General features: G+C 36.0%; 1 protein-coding gene across 4 annotated transcripts in view; it reads left to right on the top strand.

Annotated features, from left to right (window-relative positions):
* Window positions 1–18,323, top strand: part of GSTCD (glutathione S-transferase C-terminal domain containing) — a 131,458-nt gene that overhangs the window by 91,637 nt on the left and 21,498 nt on the right. For all 4 annotated transcript variants that reach the window (XR_004628756.1, XM_034671421.1, XM_034671420.1 and 1 more), the window contains exons 6-8: window positions 13,759–13,874; window positions 14,037–14,081; window positions 16,052–16,180. Coding sequence is in view for 3 of the 4 variants with exons in the window: in XM_034671421.1 (XP_034527312.1) it covers window positions 13,759–13,874; window positions 14,037–14,081; window positions 16,052–16,180 (290 nt within the window). In the remaining variant the exon portion in view is untranslated. The remainder of the gene's footprint in view (window positions 1–13,758; window positions 13,875–14,036; window positions 14,082–16,051; window positions 16,181–18,323) is intronic.

The following is an 18,323-nucleotide window of genomic DNA, read 5'->3' as shown; positions in this document are numbered from 1 at the left end:
CTGGAGATGTTCGTTTGTAGAGATCCAGATGTATCTTCCTGCATCTCAGGCTGATTCTGTGGGCGTTCAGAATGGTCTGGTAGATATCCAGCTCAACTCGGACCAGCTGAGAAAGGGTCGCCTACTCCTCCTCCATCTTTTCTCCTCCTTGCAGAAAGTGGTTGCCTTTCTGTTCATAGAGTTTCTGCTTCTCTTTTCTTCATTCTCCAGTTGCATTCATAGGTATTCGGAATGGTTTGGTAGCTCTCTCACTGAATTCCTGGGACCAGACGAACTTTAGGTCTCCTGCTACTCCGCCATCTTGGAACACAGAGCTGGAGCTCAACTCCTGTTTTAAAACTGGGTTCCTTGCAGAAAGTGGTGGCTATTCTGTTCTTAGAGTTGCTGCTATTCTTTTCTTCATTCTCCAGTTGAGTTTGTAGGTGTTCAGAATGGTCTGATAGCTATCTAGCTGCATTCCTGGGACCAGACGAAATTTAAGCCTCCTGCTCCTCTGCCATCTTGGACTCCTCTCTCCTAATAAATGTTTCTTAATTGGCTGTTGGAATTCCTCTTACTCTTCTATTATTGATAGAAAGAAAATGGGTTTTTCCCCACTTTCAGTGAAAGGTTTAGTTTATAACTGCTCTTTTTTCCTCTTGAAATATTGAATACAATGTTCCAAACTATACCTTGGCAAAGAAATTATGTTTTTTTGAATTGTATAAATTAGTGAGTTATCTATAGTCCTGTTATTGTAATTACCAATCACAATATGTTTTTCCTCAGTGTTTGGATACGATTCCTTAAAAGGCAACTAAAATTCTCATATGTTAGCCTACGACTGTTTGTTTTTTATTATAAGTCAAAGTACAAAGTCTTTTACTAGATCATTCATTTATGAGTTTTAAAGCCCATCAGTACAACAGTATTTATTTTAATGTTCTACATAATTCTCTAGGAAGTCTACCTGTTTTCTATTACTTTATGTAAGAAGAAAGTTCTGGCTTCTTTTATTAACTTGAAAGTAAAAACTAATCACATGTTATAAGATTAAACTAATGGAAATTGATGGAAACGTTTGGACCAACCACCATTTCCTGGTGTTTTTTGTTCTATATGTTTGGTTTTCTGTGTATCCTAGACATTTAAATAATGGGGGGAAATATATAACACTTCAGATCTGATTTTAGTAGTTCTTGGAAGCGTCCAAGATTTGCATCGTGTTTCAAAGCGTAAGGAAATTGCCATGGCTGTCTTGTGTGTATGCAGATATGCCCTTATGCTACCATGTCTGCGTCTTGAACATCAGATGGTAGATTTTAGGGCTATTCACTAGGGAGGATATTTAGATGTTTATATTGTGTATTTCATTGGGTACCTAGAAATGTTAAATTTTAAGCATTATTCTCAAGAGTTCTCATAAGCACTTAGCTATTTCAGTGGATGTAATTAAATACTGCTCCTGCTTAACTGTGATGAGCACCATGACTCTGTTCTCAGAATATTCCAGAAGTTTACATTAAATGTGTTACATCACTTTCTTTCCTAAATTAATATTCAAGAAGAAATATTATGATGGCTAATGTCATCAAGCTTTCAAACATAGCTTTTACAACTCTGATTCTCAAGAAAAATGTTTTTGGTGCCTTTGGTTCCTTTTTATTGCTGACTCAGTCTCTTGAGTCAAACTAGCATGTAGTCGACTGGATTTTGTATTTATTCTGTGTAATTTCTGGAGGTTCCTAGGAGATACAGTTGTCCTAAAATAGAGGGTTTTGTCGTCTGAAGAATCTGGTTTGTGTCTTTGTTACTCACTGTATTCACTGGAACTGATTTGAAGGAAGCGTAATTTTTAAGCAAAGAGGCTGGATAAAGCAATATTTCCTAATATAGTTCCTAAAGAGAATTAGATAGTAAAAACATTCGGTTGTCAGATGACGTGGGGAAACACCGTGTTTCTACCCTGAGATTCCTCAAGAGCCTTTATGATGCCAATGGGCACTGTGATTCTCCAAAAACCTGGATAATGTACGAATTTCCTAAGACTACCTGATGGTGGAAGCCACTCTTTCTCCCTCCCAATATCTCTTAATGTCGTGAGGGACCAGTTTTCCACAATCCAAAGTTTAACAAATGCTAATACTTCTGTGTCTTCATAGCTCAGACTTTCAGGTGTACATGTAATGGTCAATAGCTGATTAAAAACTATAGTGCATGAGAATGCACAAGTGTATATACACAAAACTAAATAACCAAACAACCAAAAATCCAAAATAATCACAGCACTCTTTTGACATTTACTTGTTCAAGGAATGCTTCTTGGATTCAGCCATCATTAAAAAGAATTATCAAAAACTCAGAACAGAGGGGTGCCTGGGTGGCTCGGTTGGTAAGCGTCTGCCTTCGGCTCAGGGCGTGATCCCGGCGTTATGGGATCGAGCCCCACATCAGGCTCCTCTGCTGGGAGCCTGCTTCTTCTCCCACTCCCCCTGCTTGTGTTCCCTCTTTCTCTGGCTCTCTCTCTCTGTCAAATAAATAAATAAAATCTTTTAAAACAAAAACTCAGAACAGAAGAACCTGAAAGTAATTTGAAGTAATTTGGGATGGGTAAACTTTCTTTTTAGAAAGATGCTTCTCTTCTCTTCTCTTCTCTCTCTCTCTCTCTCTCTCTCTCTCTCTCTCTCTCGTGGAGCACTTACCCTGAATGCACAATAACTACCAAGATAAGCCCCAAAGAACTTTTTTTTTTCTACATCGAAGCCATTTATACACATATTGCTTCAAGTCCAGCACTCCTGTTCCGCATTTTTCTGAAAATTTGACTTTAGCATGACTTTCATGCTGATTTTGAGATTAGAATTAAGTATATTACCAAATATAAAAAAAACAATGTTCAGATGATGAAAATTTGTCTGGTGTCAGAAATACAGATGAAACGTATCTGTGCCACACCAGGGAGGCAGCATAGTGCATACTGAAATAGAAAAAGTTTCTATTTTTCCTAAAACAGACAATAAACTTTTTTAATATTTAACAGACAAATTGGTAATCCTATATATATTTGGGTCCTGTTCAAAACTACTTTACCGATAAGGATTTGTTATTTCCGGGGTAGTAGATAGAAACACAGGCTCTGGAGCGAGACTGGCAAAATTCAACCTGGCTCCACCTTGGAGCAACTATGTGGCCAAAGTGAGTTACTTTATTATTTTAGTTCACATTTATTCATCTGACATTGCAGTAACAGTACCAACCTCATGACAAAGGACTGAAATAATAAATAAAACATGCTTAGCACATTGTAATCATTCAGTGGTCCTAATACCAGTAACTGAGAATATCCATTCAGGGACTATAGATATGTGTACGTATACACACACACACACACACACACGTACGCATGTATACACACACATATATATGATGAGAGTAAATATATATGATTGTAATTGTCTTCCTCAAACATCTCTGCCTGCTCTCCACCTGAAGGCTCTTTTAACAGTTCCCTTTGTATGGAGTGCCTTTTCTCTCATTTCCCATGGCTACTTCTTGCCCTTCAGATCTCAGTTTTGTTACCTGCTCAATGAAGCTTCTCCTCACTATCTTATCTAAAATATTCACCAAGTTAATTTCCACCATATCTTATTTTAATTTTCTCCATTTCATTTATCACTCGATTTAATTTTTTGTTGTCAAACTCCTGTCACTGGAGTATAAGAAGCCCCCTTGTTCCCTGCTATGTCCTAGCAGCTTGGTAAATGCTTTAAAAGTGTGTGCTAAGTTAGTGAACTGCTCTAGAGATTGTAATGGAGATATCAGAAAAGTAGGGAAATTCAAAATTCCAGTCAGTTCCTGCCTTCCACTGCCCTACCCAGGCCCTGAACTAATATATCAGTAAACTCAGATCTCCCAAATAGCTCAGTTTTAGTGTAGCCTGGCTCTTTTAGACCTGTCATCTCTTGTGATTTGGGATAGGGCCTGACCACCTACATGTCCCCGATGGCGTGACCTTCCTCTTCCTAGCCCTTCGTATTTCTCCCTTTTCCTCAACCCTACTGGCTGGACCACTGCTAAAGACTACTGTTGCTAGACCTATGTGAATATCAATACTTGTCCAGATTGAGTTCCTTTTGAATACTCATCTGGATCACTGCCCATCCCTACCGATGCCTATTGCTGCGTTAGTTCCCACAGTCTCTTTCTCTCCATCATCCCTTGCTGTTGAAGTCCCAACGTTCTTTAATGTTCTATTCTTGTAAGTAAGGCTCTCAAGGTTTGAGACTATTAAAAAAAGAAAAGGAACAGTAGAATTGAAATTTAAGACTGGAGTTTATATGGTCCCAGTGTAACTTCTAACGAATACTACTGTCTCGGACTGTTCACTTTTAAGTATAATAACCATTCCTTATTTTGGTTATTGTTATAGTACCTAGCACCATTACATGTATAGGTAGGTACCTTCAAAATACTATTCAATGATGATAATCCTTAAAAGCCCAATGTTAGGATGTCATTCTGGTCATCTATTGCTTTATAAGTAATGACTGCAAAGCTTAGTGCCTTTAAATAACAATTATTGATTTTATCCACAAATCTGTAACTTTTAGGGCTTGGTAGGAAAGCTTGTCTGTTTACACAGCATCAGCTGGGGAGCCTTGGCTTCCTAAAGCATGGTGCTGTGTTGCAAGAGCAAATGACTCAAAAGAATGTGGAAGCTGCCAGAAATGGACACAGTGTTGCATCTGTATTACAGTGGTCAAGCAATCATAGAGCTCAGATTCAAGGGAGCAGACATAGAAACCATGATGGAAATACTATATTATAGCATTAATATTATCAAAGAATTTGGGATCATGCCACCTTAGATACTCACCATTTTCATTTTTTAATTAAAAAAAAACAAACTCTGCAGGTCAGATCATAGAAGAAATTAGAATGAGCTACTAGATTATCACTTAACTTAAATACTGTGAAACATATCACATTTGAAGCCAAATTGAGGTTTATTTGAATCATCTCAAAAAGTTAATGAAACTATTAAAAATACCTTACTGTTGTTAATGTAAGCCTCTGAAAGAGGGAGAAGAAATAAATACCTAAACTATTTTCTAGAGTTAACATTTTTGTTTTAAAGCGTTTCAACTTGGTCTTGTGGGCAACTTGGAAGATACTGTGACTTTTTTTTTAAACTAAATTCCAGGGCAAAGTGGTGTTTATTTTGTGTGGTGTAAATAGCATTTAAACGGAATGAAAATATATGTGTTCAATTAACTTGGGGTTCTGGTATTCTGAAGTCAAAATGGTTTATCAATCTTAGAGAAAAAATAGCAGGTTTTAAAAGAAACTTTTAGAATTTCCACTGTTTACTGTTTTTAAGCCCTTCTATAAACAAAGCGGAAGTTTTGATTTGACAAGTAATGTGACTATATTTTCTCCAATTTTGTCCCTCGACCCAGCATCTTGCTAAATGTTCTTTAGTCATCAGTTTTTAAAGACGCTCTGGAACTGGATGTGGAAGGGTGAAGGTGCGTGCCATATTTAGGCAGCATCTGCAGCACTGTAACAGGAAAGATCTTCCCAATCTATTTTCATTTCTTTCCTCCTGGATAATCCGATTTTGCAACAAATTGATTGCTCAACCTCCCCATGTCACTTTTCTATAAAATCAAAAAGGTTGCTACAGTCCCAAGGTGAGGAAATGGTCTCTTCTGGGAAGGGTGACACTCAAAGGTCAATTCATTAAACAGAGTGACTTATGAGACCTCCAAATAATGCCTTGGTGATATATTCCAAAACATTGAGTCCAAAACTGAAATTTATCTTTTTTTACTGGTAAGCCTACTCTTAGTAATTTTACTTAGAGGAAAAACTGAAATAAACTGCTTTTTACAACTGATTCTGAAGAACAATATTTTCCCCCCTAAAATGCAATTATTAGGGAAATCCCTCATTTACCTCCCAGAAAGCACTTCATTTCCTTGAACTCTCACACATAAAAAAAATACCAGTGCTGAAATTCTGACATTCAGAATTAATCAAAATCATCTATTTAAGAGAGAGCAAGTCATAGTGGGAAGAAGACTAACCTGGCATATAGAAATTTTTGGTTGGGGTCCCAGCTTTACTACTTACCAGATGTGTGTCTTTGAGCAAGTGCTACGTCTGAGCAACCTTATTAGTGCTCAGTGCCCTTATTGTAAAATAAGGAAAATGCCATCCACTCTGACAACCTGACAGAGTTTTGAGGTTAAATTATTTATCAAATATGCAAGTGCTCAATAAATTGCAAAGCATCATTTAAACAGAAAGTGTTATCAACCATTTTAGAAACTTTAGCTGTTGTAAGTTATAGCTGTTAAAATTTCATTAAAAATATATTGTACAATGTAGTTAATACAATGTATTTTTGAAGCTCAAATAAAATGTTTTTGTACTAATTAAACAAGACATAACTTTACGAAAGACAGATACCAAGTGTTGTACCTCTTTGTGTCCCTAACATTGTCTAGAACAGTTCTATGTACGTTAAGTTCATTGGTTGTTTCATTGGTCAAATAATTGATTAAGATATTTGTGAGGTCATTATTCCTCAATTTAGAGAGGAATAGATTGGCCTCTTTTAACATTTTGGATTTCTAATTAATAATTACTGAATGCTCTAATACTGTGAATAACGAAATTATCAGTGAAAATAACCATCACACTGTTACACAATTGCTGGTTTCATAGACTGCACTGTGGGATGTGTGAATAAGTGGGGAAAGAGGGAAAAGGTTATCAGATGATTAGTATCCATTGTTGCAAGAAAGTTGTCACTGGGAGGTTAGCATGGCTAAGAGGATTAGTGATGCTGGCCTGCAACTAACTTTGAAAAATGTAAATCAAAAGGACTCTTCTAAATGTTTAGTATTTCCAACAAGTCATGTCCAAAATTTAAAACAAAATTGCATTGGGGCACCTGGGTGCCTCAGTCATTAAGCATCTGCCTTTAGCTCAAGGCGTGATCCTGGCATTATGGGATCGAGCCCCACATCAGGCTCCTCTGCTGGAAGCCTGCTTCTTCCTCTCCCACTCCCCCTGCTTGTGTTCCCTCTCTCTCTGGCTGTCTCTCTCTCTGTCAAATAAATAAATAAAATCTTTATTTAAAAACCAAAATTGCATTGACCTAAAGTGTAAACTTTATGTTGCTGCTTAGTTTTACACATCAACTCAGGAATTTCTTTAAGAATTTCATTCCTGCCTTTCTAGCTTTTTTTTTTTTTAATTTTTATTTAAGTTCCAGTTGGTTAACATACAGTGTAATATTAGTTTCACATATACAATTTAGTGATTCAACACTTAAATACCACATTCGGTGTTCATCCCAACAAGTGCCCTCCTTAATCCCCATCACCTATTTAACCCATCCCCCCATGCTCCTCCCTTTGGTGACCCTCAGTATGTTCTCTCTTGGTTGGCCTCTCTCTCTTTTTTTTTTTTTCCTATGCTCAGTTGTTTCTTAAATTCCACATGAGTGAAATCATATGGTATTTTTCTTTCTCTGACTTAGTTCACTTAGCATTTACTCTCTAGCTCCATCCACATCATTGGAAATGGCAAGATTTCATTCTTTTTGATGGCTAAGTAATATTCCATTGTGTGTATGCATGTGTGTGTGTGTGTGCGTGTATCCCCTCTTCTTTTTTTTTTTTTAAAGATTTTATTTATTTATTCGACAGAGACAGCCAGTGAGAGAGGGAACACAAGCAGGGGGAGTGGGAGAGGAAGAAGCAGGCTCATAGCGGAGGAGCCTGATGTGGGGCTCGATCCCATAACGCTGGGATCACGCCCTGAGCCGAAGGCAGACGCTTAACCGCTGTGCCACCCAGGCGCCCCTGTATCCCCTCTTCTTTATCCATTCATCAGTTGATGGACATTTGGGCTGTTTCCATAATTTGACTATTGCTGATAATGTTGCTATAAACATCAGGATGCATGTATCCCTTTGAATTAGTATTTTTGGATTCCTTGGATAAATACCTAATAGTGCAATTGCTGTTTCATAGGGTAGCTCTATTTTTAACTTTTTGAGGAATTTCCATACTTTTCTCCAGAGTGGCTGCACCAGTTTGCATTTCCACCAGTGGTGTAAGAGGGTTTCCCTTTCTCCACATCTTCATCAACACCTGTTTCTTGTGTTGTAGATTTTAGCTATTCTGACAGGTTTGAGCTGATATCTCATTGTAGTTTTGATTTGTGGTGAGCTTTGCATGTCTGTTAGCCATTTCTTTGGGGAAATGTCTACTCATGTCTTCTAGCCATTTCTTAATTGGATTTTTTTTCTTGGGTATTGAGTTTGATAAGTTCTTTATATATTTTGGATACTAACTCTTTATCAGATATGTCATTTGCAAGTAATTTCTCTCATTCTGTAGGTTGCCTTTTAGTTTTGTTGACTGTTTTCCTTTGCTGTGCAGAAGCTTTTTATTTTGATGAAGTCCCAGGGTATTATATTTGCTTTTGTTTCCCTTACCTTAGGAGAGTTATCTAGTAAGAAGTTGCTATGGCTGAGGTCTAAGAGTTTGCTGCCTGTGTTCTCCTCTAGGATTTTAATGGTTTCCTCTCTCACAGTTAGGTCTTTAGTCCAGTTTGAATTTATTTTTGACTAGCTTTTGATATAGCTTTAAATAGCTGTGTTCTTATTCCTTCACCAAGGTTCTTAGAAACTTTTACATTCCCATATAAAACGCTGTTTTGTAGTTGACTTCTTTTACTGTTTCAACAAATACAGGCATAGCATTGATAGCTAACTTGTTTTTATGTTTATTACCTGTAGAAGTAAGCATGTGGCCTTAAAATCCAGCTTGTCCTAAATGCAGAGAAAATAAATTCATTAAACTTTTACTAAGCACCTGTTATGTGCCTATCCATCTTCTAACACTCTTTCCATTTAATTAGACCCAAGTTTATTTGGTCAGGAAAAATCATCTGTATCTATTTCAGAAAGACAGAAGCAGTTTTAGGTAATGATTCTTTTGGTAGTTAATATAATTAATTGTGCCTGCATATCATTTAAAAAAAAAACTTTGAGGTATAATTGACATACATTATTTTAGTTTCAGGTGTACAACATAATGATTTGATATTTGTATGTGTTGTGAAATGTTCACCACAATAAGTCTAACTGACATCCATCACCACACATAGTTATAGAATTCTTCTCTTGTGATGGGAACTCCTAGGATCTACTCTATTAGCAACTTCCAAATATGCAATACAGTATTATTAACTATAGTTGCCATGTTATACATTACATCTTCGTGACTTATTTATTTTATAACTGGAATTTTGTACCTTTTTACTCCCTTTACACATTTTGCCCTCTCCCACCCCCACCTCTTGCAACCAACAGGCTATTTTCTCAGATTCCACATGTAAGTGGAAGAGATCATATGGTATTTGTCTGACTTATTTCTTTTAGCAAACGCCCTTGAGGTCCATCCATGTCGTCTCAAATGGCAAGACTTCATTCTTTTGTATAGCTGAATAATATTCAGTTGTTTGTCTGTATACCACATTTTGTCTGTCACCCATAGATGGACACTTAGGTGGTCACCATATCTTGACTATGGTAAATAAAGCTGCAACGAATATAGGGCTGCAGATATCTCTTTGAGTTAGTGTTTTCATTTTCTTTAGATAAATACCCAGAAGTGTAAAATAAGAAAAATTTTTCACTATTTAATAATACTAGTGCTTTATAGTATAAAAGATGAATTCTTTTAGGTAGTACCAAAGGGTTTTAAAAAGTAACTTTTTCTTTGTCTCTTTAAAAAATGTATTATAAAATACTAAATGTAAATGTGGTCAGGAGCATGGAAAGCTGGTAGGGTTCCTGAGGTTCTAAAGCAAGAAAATTGGTTTCAAGCAGAGGTAACAAATTTATAAAGGCACCACCTAACTGACCTTGATAAATTCAAGGAACTATCCATTGTTCAGAAAGGCAGGAATATAGGGGATATGTAGGAAAGTTCCAGAAGATGAGTTTGCCAAAGTAACAGGGCTCAGATCACTAGAGGCCTTGTTTTCTTGCCAAGAAGTCGAAATTGCTTTCTTAAGGCAGAGAGGTGCCTTTAAAGGTATTTTAAGCAAAGAAGACATATTTTTAATGGATAGATTTGGAAGGGCCTTTGTTAAATAAATACAGGAAAAGTATGCTTAATGACAAACTGTGGCACAAAAGACAGGACCTAGTGAACATAGCATTTCAGAGCTATACCAAGGGAAGAGAGCCTGGGACGGAGACTAAGAAGGATAATGCAGTAAGGAGTCCAAGGGCTTTCTTGATCTAGAACAGCAATGTTCAGAATGAGTCAATGAGTTCCAATGAGTTAATTCTATTTCATTGTCTTAATTAAATGATGTAATGATAATTAGCATCAGTTGAGTTTGAATGCTCCAGAGAAATCTATCAATAATCAGATTTGATTTGAGAATATACTCTATCCTGAATAAAAATCTTTAATATGTAATAATGTAAAAATAAGTACGCTGTCTGTTCAAGTAAAACTTGTCTCTAAGGAACTCTAAGCACATTAGATATTAAAATGAGGCCCTGTTTTCTCTATAGCACAGAAACAAAGTTTCTGTATAGCAAAATAACAAGCAATGCTCTTTCCCATCTGGTCTTGCCTGTATTTTCAGATCTAATGTTCTACCACTTCTTCATCTATCCTCATTTTTAAGCACATGAGCTAATTGCGGTTTTCCCCTAGATATGTCATATTGTTCTTAGCATGCTTTCCCTTGCCGTTCTATCTGGTAAGTTTCTGTTCCTCCTTAAAGACTCAGCTGAAATGCCTCAAGTCTCTGTAAAGCCCTCTGTGATGTCTCAATTAGTCCTTTATTTTCAGCGCACATACGTTTGCACATAATGAAGACCTGTAACTTCCTTTACATACTCTCTTAACTCCCTAAGGACAGGGACTATGTTTTATTCACTTTGAGATGTGTCCTCAGCATATAGACAGGTATTGAGCATGGTACGTTCCTAAGTGATATTACGAGCATGAAAACCATAGGTACTCTGGGGATGGGAACTGCGTTTCGCAGTCTATTGCCCTGTAGAACATAGGTCATGCCAGTGTTCTAATATGCCTCTTCCTTTGCTTAAAAATGGATTCCTTTACCTTTGTGTTTTCCTTTTGGGCAATGCAAATAACACTGAAGTTATTGAAATAACCAGGTTCCTCCTAACTTGAATTAGACAAGGGAAAGACTTCCCTGTCGGAGAATTACATCACAGAACAAGTAAGATCACTTGTATTAAAACATCTGACCATTTGACTCTTGGGTTTCTTTTTCTATGATGGCACTTAAAGAACCAGCATTTTTAGTCAACCTAAAAATAGATTATGAATTCATGCTTATAAATTGTGTCTTAGGCACAAGAATGTTGGATATAAATAGAGCATAGGACTAGATTTTTAAATTAATACCATATCTCAAAATACCACTTTCTTATCTTGTTCAGTGTATTTGAGATCCTGTTCATTTTTCCAGGAGCTTCATAATATTTATAAAACTGGAATGGGGAGGAAGAATGCTTTTTTAGAAGTGGCTTTTCCATAAAGCATCTGAGCATCATGCTACTATATTTTTAGCTCGATTTGTGAATATTACGTGCAACTTAATAGTGTCTATTTAAACACAACCCTGAAAATTACCTACTTGCGTTCAGCCTTCACATCAGCATGAATTGTTTATATGCAAAGATGCGGTCTTAGCAAGGAAACAGGTCCTCATCAACGTTTGCTTTTGAAGCAAGTCTAAGAAAGTTAGATAACTCTAAATGTCTACTAGAAATACGGTACCAAACTTCCTGTTAGTTGTTCCATTAAATACATTTTCTTTTTTCCTTATTCTTAACAAAAGGTAATTCCTTTTGACTTTATGAAAATCCCTTGGCTAAGAAATGTTAAGAAATCCACAAAACGAAGACTGAAATGTTTGTGTTCATTTCTTGCCTCTTGGTGGCTCCATTAAACAGTAGCTTTCCCACAGGGCTCAAAAATACTTTTCTTTTTTTGCCACTCTCCTCCCCTTCCTGTAGTTACTCTTCCTTTTCTGCATTGCCATAAAAAATAAGGCAGATTTATGAATGGGTGGATAGACAGATGGATAGCTGAATAGAAGTGTGATTAAACCAAGGATGGTTAAGTTGTTAATCTAAATGGAGGTTATAGAGACATTCGCTGTAAGATTCTTTAAACTTTGCTGTGTTGAAAATTGTCGTAATTTCTTAGGAGTGGTAATCCAGGAAGGGTAGGATGACAGGGGCTTTTACTATTTAGTTTAAGTTTTTTACAATTATGTTATTAGAGAAAAAATGAAAAGAAGACTATATGAAACTGTCTTCATAAATGAAGTCACAGGACTGTTGGTTTAAGTGCCCTTCATGTTTGAAGTTCACATTAGGCCATGCTGAATAGTTAAGAATGTGTACAGTGATTTAGCTGTATGATGATGACCACGTTATTACAATAGGAGATTGGTTATATAAGTGTGGTAGATACAGTCAGTGGACTACTATACACCCATTAAAACTTAAGGCATAGAAACATGCATTGACATGGAAAGATTGATATATATGTATAATGTTTTATATGCATCTAGAACATTATGAATTTATAGATACAGCTGAAAGTGCATATATACAAAGATATTAGCTCTGAATTATTAGATTATGGATCTTTTTCTCTCATATAGATTTTTTTATTCGTATTTTCTTTTTCCTAAAATAAAGGGTTTCTAGTGTTTTAATTTCAGTAACCTAAGAAAGAAGGAAAACAGAAAAGAGAAGAAAAGAAAAAAGCCAGGCTATTTTTCTGTACAAATGGAGCAGGGAAACGTTGATAACTGTACATAATTTTTGATCGAGCCAAAAGATTATCTGGGTTTGCCTTTTATCTGTATCAATGAAATCTTCTCTCTTATATTTTCTTAATCTTGCTCTTACAAAAAGTGCATGTGAAATATGTAAAAACAAATAATTTCATTCATTCTTCTGACGTTATTTTCATGGACTTAACTAGTGGCTTTGAAGGAAAGTTAAGATGTTTTCATGCTGCTAGGCCCAAGGCATTTCATACTTGGAAATGGCCTATCTTTAATCTCTAATTGCGTTAGATTTCTGTGTCTGACTCATGAAGAAAAGAAGCTTCAAAGCTGAAATGGTAAAATCTAATTCCTCTGTAAATACACCAACTATTGATATATTTCAGGCAACGTGACATCTATGTTCCAGCATTCCTAACCAGAAAAACTAAGAGTTCAAGGACATGCCAGTTAAATAATAAAAATGTTTTTGTTTATTATGGATCTCTTTTGTCCAAGGAGATTTAAACAATGTGCTAGAATTCAGTAATCTTTGCAATCTGTCTCTGATAGCGATAGAGGGAGGAGAGACTATCACTGTTAATTTTTACTTATCCAGTAAACTTTTATTGAACACTTTATGACTCTGCCATTAATATTTCATTTATTATATCCTCTCTAGAAGACTTTTTCAATGGCCATTAACAGAGAAGTTGGACATGAATAAAAATAAAAATATGCATAGAGAGAGTTCATTTCTGGGTTTCAGTTCTCTGGTCGTCTTGTGGTGGATGATGTGGAATTTGGAACTCATTTGTACATTTATCCCTCTTGCTGGATGCCAGCAGTCTATCTATGAGTGCCTTCTCACTACCCCACGATGCCTAACATTTCATTGTCCTCATCTCTTATCTTCCCCAGGTAAAATGTCCAGCGATCGAGCTTTGAGGAAGCAACAGCAGTTAAACAACCTCGTTTATGTGGTGACGAACCAGGCCAAACCTGGTGACAGAATTGTGGATTTCTGCAGTGGCGGGGTATTCCATCCCTCCTTTTGTTCCCGTTAGCCTTTCCCCAACTATGTGACTTTACTGTATTATATTCAAAGTCATGTTTTTATTTGGTAAGACTGCTGTCTCAGAATGAGAAAAAAGCCTTAGGGATCAAAGATGACTTGTTTCTTTTTCTGCCTTTTCCAGGGCCATGTTGGGATTGTCCTTGCTCACATGCTACCGTCATGCCAGGTAAAGTCTGAATAACCCATAAAAGGGAACATTGGAAAACTACCCAATTCAGTTCGCTGAATCTGTGTCTGACCCCTGCTCTTTGCATTTATAATCGTACACTCGGGTCACATTATGTGGCACAGTTTTTTTCTTTGACCTAAACTTCTAAGAATCTTTAAAAAAAGTAAAGGAGGATCACAATACATTTTTCAATTTTTATAAAAGGGTTATATTTTAAAATAAAGAGGGAATAACCATTCTGTTGTTAAATAAAATAATTAATGGCAAAACTAGTTTAATTGGCCACACAATTTTATACCAGAAATACTAGCTTCTGGAACATGTTAAGCATACTCTTTTGGTATCTTGATTTTTATCCATTGTACCAAAATTGTAACAGCAATAACAAAATTCATTAAAGAAAAAAATAAACTCCAAATTTGCCATACTCATCCATCAAATGCTTTTCTCCCCATGTTCTCATTAAGTCGTTGTCCATGAGAATGCCTATTGAAGCAAATGCTAAAAATGCAAATATAATTTTAGTTACCAGCTTTAACTCAATATTGTAGTGTAAATGTTTTTCCCTATTGCAAATAATTTTAAATATTATTATTAAAATATCACCAAAATGTAACTACATAGTATGTTTTTAAGTAAATGTACCATAATTTATGCAGTCACTGCCACCATTTGTTAGAAGTTTATTATTTTTAGTCTTCTGTCATATGAACTCATTTCCTTGGAGTGACCATCTTTTAGCATAAAAGTCTGGAATTTGATGGCTTTAAAAAAAAATGCAAAACGAATGGGGCAGATTCTTTGCTCATGAACTCTCTGGAAGGTGCAAAATAATTACAGTGATTTCTCACAGAAGAAAAATATGAGGAAGAACTCATAGACTGGCCAGAGCGACATGTAACAGAATGCTGGGGGGTGGGGAGTATTATTCTTTTCCTTTCTTCGAAAATAAAGGGCAAAATAAATAAGGAATCCTGGGGAAAACTAGCAGGTGTCTGTTTTGTTATCAAGGAAAGTAATAACTTTGTGGTTAGAGGAAGAAAGCTCATAAAGTAGAGCCGTGGAGAAGCAGATACGGGGATATGGTGTCTTTTCCCCCTTCCCAACAGTTCTGAAAACTTAGAGACATTGAGCCTTTAAAGGGGAAATCTTGTCTAGAATAATGGCTGGAAAGCTTTTGATACCAACTGTACTCTGACAGGTTTTTATACGAAGTGATACAGGATTTTTCTGTAAAGACAAGCATAAGGACAAAATAAGGGTAGAACTAGGAATGATAGTGATGAAAGTGACCTAATTCTACCCACTTTTCTCTGTCTAAACAAATAATCCTTTCCAATCGTCATTGGCCTGGATTCCTAACTGGTTGCCCTTCTGTCTCACCCCCACCAATCCATACTATACACTGCAGCAGTGGAACCTTCTTTGACCACACGATCTGGCTCCTATTACCTCTCCAGCCTCAAGTCTACCCTCCACACCCTGTCCCCCCATCCACCGTCACCACCACACACTGTGCCTCAGCTACACCAGTTTTCCCAGTTCTTCAAACACACCATTTCGCCTTCACAAGTGTTTCTTTCTCTGTCTGAAACACTCCTTCATTCCTCCAGCTGATTCCTATTCATTGCTCAGGCCTCAGTTAATATGTTATTCTCCATGTTAAATGACTAAAACCTTCTTTAGTCATCAAGTCCGACTGTTCTGATAACACACGATGTATCTTCCATTAAACACTTACACTGTATTATAATTGCCTGTTGCACTTATATCACTTCATCTGTAAGCTCCAAGAGTTCGAGGACCTTCTTTGTTTGCATACCGTGTTATCTGGCAGACTTCCTGGCACAGGGTAAGTGTCAGTGTAACACGTTCTACAGTAAAGCTGTGAACCACAGTAATAATACTTTACCCTAATGTCTGAGTTATGTTACTGAATGTACTATTGTTTCCTGGGTGCAATCTAGGTCACATTAATAGAAAACAAGGAATTGTCATTAATTCGTGCTAAGAAGAGAAGTGATGAACTAGGTTTAAGCAACATTTGGTTCATTCAAGCAAATATGGAGTACTTTACAGGGATGTTTAATATTGGGGTAAGTAATCAAGCAATTTCAGTTTCTTTAATTAAGAAAAATTATATGCCTTAGACTAATTAAAGGAGATACTTTTATATTCTTTCCTAAATAAGTTTATGCGTTTTGTTTTCTATCTCTAAAGTATAACTTATTCATGAATATTATTTCATTCATAGCTCTTCACCATTATATGATAGAGGTAACATTTGTTCCTCTCCCAGACACAAGGTTTATCTTCTTCACCGCAGAATGCCCAGTGCCTAAAACAATGTTTGACCTATAGCAAGTGCTTAAAAATAGTTCTCAATTGAATGAAGGAATGAATTCTAATAACAATGACCTCCCTTGGCTTGTTTTACATTTTTAAAAGATAAAGAAAAGAAAAACAGAGAAATGTGGCTGTTATTCCTTGTATTTGTTTTAAATATTTTTTTCTTATTTTTAAAGGACTATATGCTCAATATAGAAAAACGCATAATAATACAAAGAAGAATCACCAGTATTTCCACTACTGAGAAATGAGTAGTGTCAAAAACCTTGGTCTTTATATATTTATACACACATACAAATGCATATTTACATGTATGTTAACATCACTGTCATCATACTACATAGATCTTGCTTTAACTGAACATTGTCATAAATCTTCCCCTGCTCATCAGTCATGTTTCTTTTCTTCATGTTGTTATAATGTGTAATTATTACTATGATGGATACCTTATGCATTGTTTAAGATTTTGATACATTTGCCAAATCACGTGCTAGGAAGGTTGTGCTAATGTGCATTCCCAGCTGTATGTGTTCACAAAACATACACAATAGGCTGGTCTAGCTGGCACTCTTCTTCACTATCAGAAACTCAGACTTTCATAGTTCTTATGATTTTTCTTCAGTGATGTCCATTTCTTAAATATCGACCACTGGAAATTTGTGGGGTTTATTGTTATCTTTTACAGTGAAAAGGTATGCAATTTGTTTCCTTTGTAGATGTGATCTAAATTGGTTATCTCAAGCCAAGCCTATACAAAGAGAAGTAAACTGCTAATAAGGAAATTCAGGAAAATGCAGACATCTAAAACAGCAAATTCAAATTAACTATATCTTTATGTGCAACTTAAATTTTACATGAATGTTGACATAAAGTTTAAAGTTTCTCCCATGAAATGAGCCATTAAGCCAATGCCCATGGTACCAGTACACCAGGCAGAATATTTAAGGTGGCAAGATATTGCTGCCCACTTATTCACCTCTCAAATCACAAAATTTTCATCTTATCAGCCATACATCTTTTTATCCTTCTGTGGTTTATAGGTGCTAAATCATTCTGGTATATTCTTGTAACTTCCAAGGTCATAATTCACTAATACCAACTGAAAATGTGTATGTCTTTTTTGATGTGATATTTTTTCTACATTTCATAATAGTATATTCATAATGGCTTTTTTCTTTCATAATTACTTTTGTCAAGATATATAGAAAGTGGATTAAAATTACTTGGAGGATTAAACCAAAATTAGATTTACTCTCAAGAAAATAATTTTCCCTAGGGGGAGAATTGAGGTATTGTCACTAGATAAATCAAACTGAATGCATCAGTGGCTCCAACTCTTGTATTAAATAGATTACAGTGAAAATAGTGTAGCTGGAGAGGAAATCAGAATAACTAAGTATTGGAAATACATTAAAACTGCATTAATCCATGATTTTGTGATATTTCAAATAAAGGTTTAGTTAGCATTTATCTTTGCTTAGTAAATACCTTTTTCTTTTACTATTTTTCTTTAGATATAAAAATAATGATGTAAACCAGATTTTAAATTTTTTTTTTTTTTTTTTTTTTTTTTTTTTTTTTTTTATTCGACAGAGACAGAGACAGCCAGCGAGAGAGGGAACACAAGCAGGGGGAGTGGGAGAGGAAGAAGCAGGCTCATAGTGGAGGAGCCTGATGTGGGGCTCGATCCCATAACGCCGGGATCACGCCCTGAGCCGAAGGCAGACGCTTAACCGCTGTGCCACCCAGGCACCCCTGATGTAAACCAGATTTTAATGAGAGAATGTTAGTCTTAGAATCAACTATCTTTAGGAACTTTAAGCAAATCATTTATATGTAAGAATTAAAATACTAATTATTAGTCTTACCTCCATTAATACAACAACCCAT

Source organism: Ailuropoda melanoleuca, chromosome 11 (assembly GCF_002007445.2).
Source record: "Ailuropoda melanoleuca isolate Jingjing chromosome 11, ASM200744v2, whole genome shotgun sequence".
NCBI lineage: Eukaryota > Metazoa > Chordata > Mammalia > Carnivora > Ursidae > Ailuropoda > Ailuropoda melanoleuca.
Note: the sequence above shows the minus strand (reverse complement) of the source record. Positions and strands in the feature narration are given on the sequence as shown.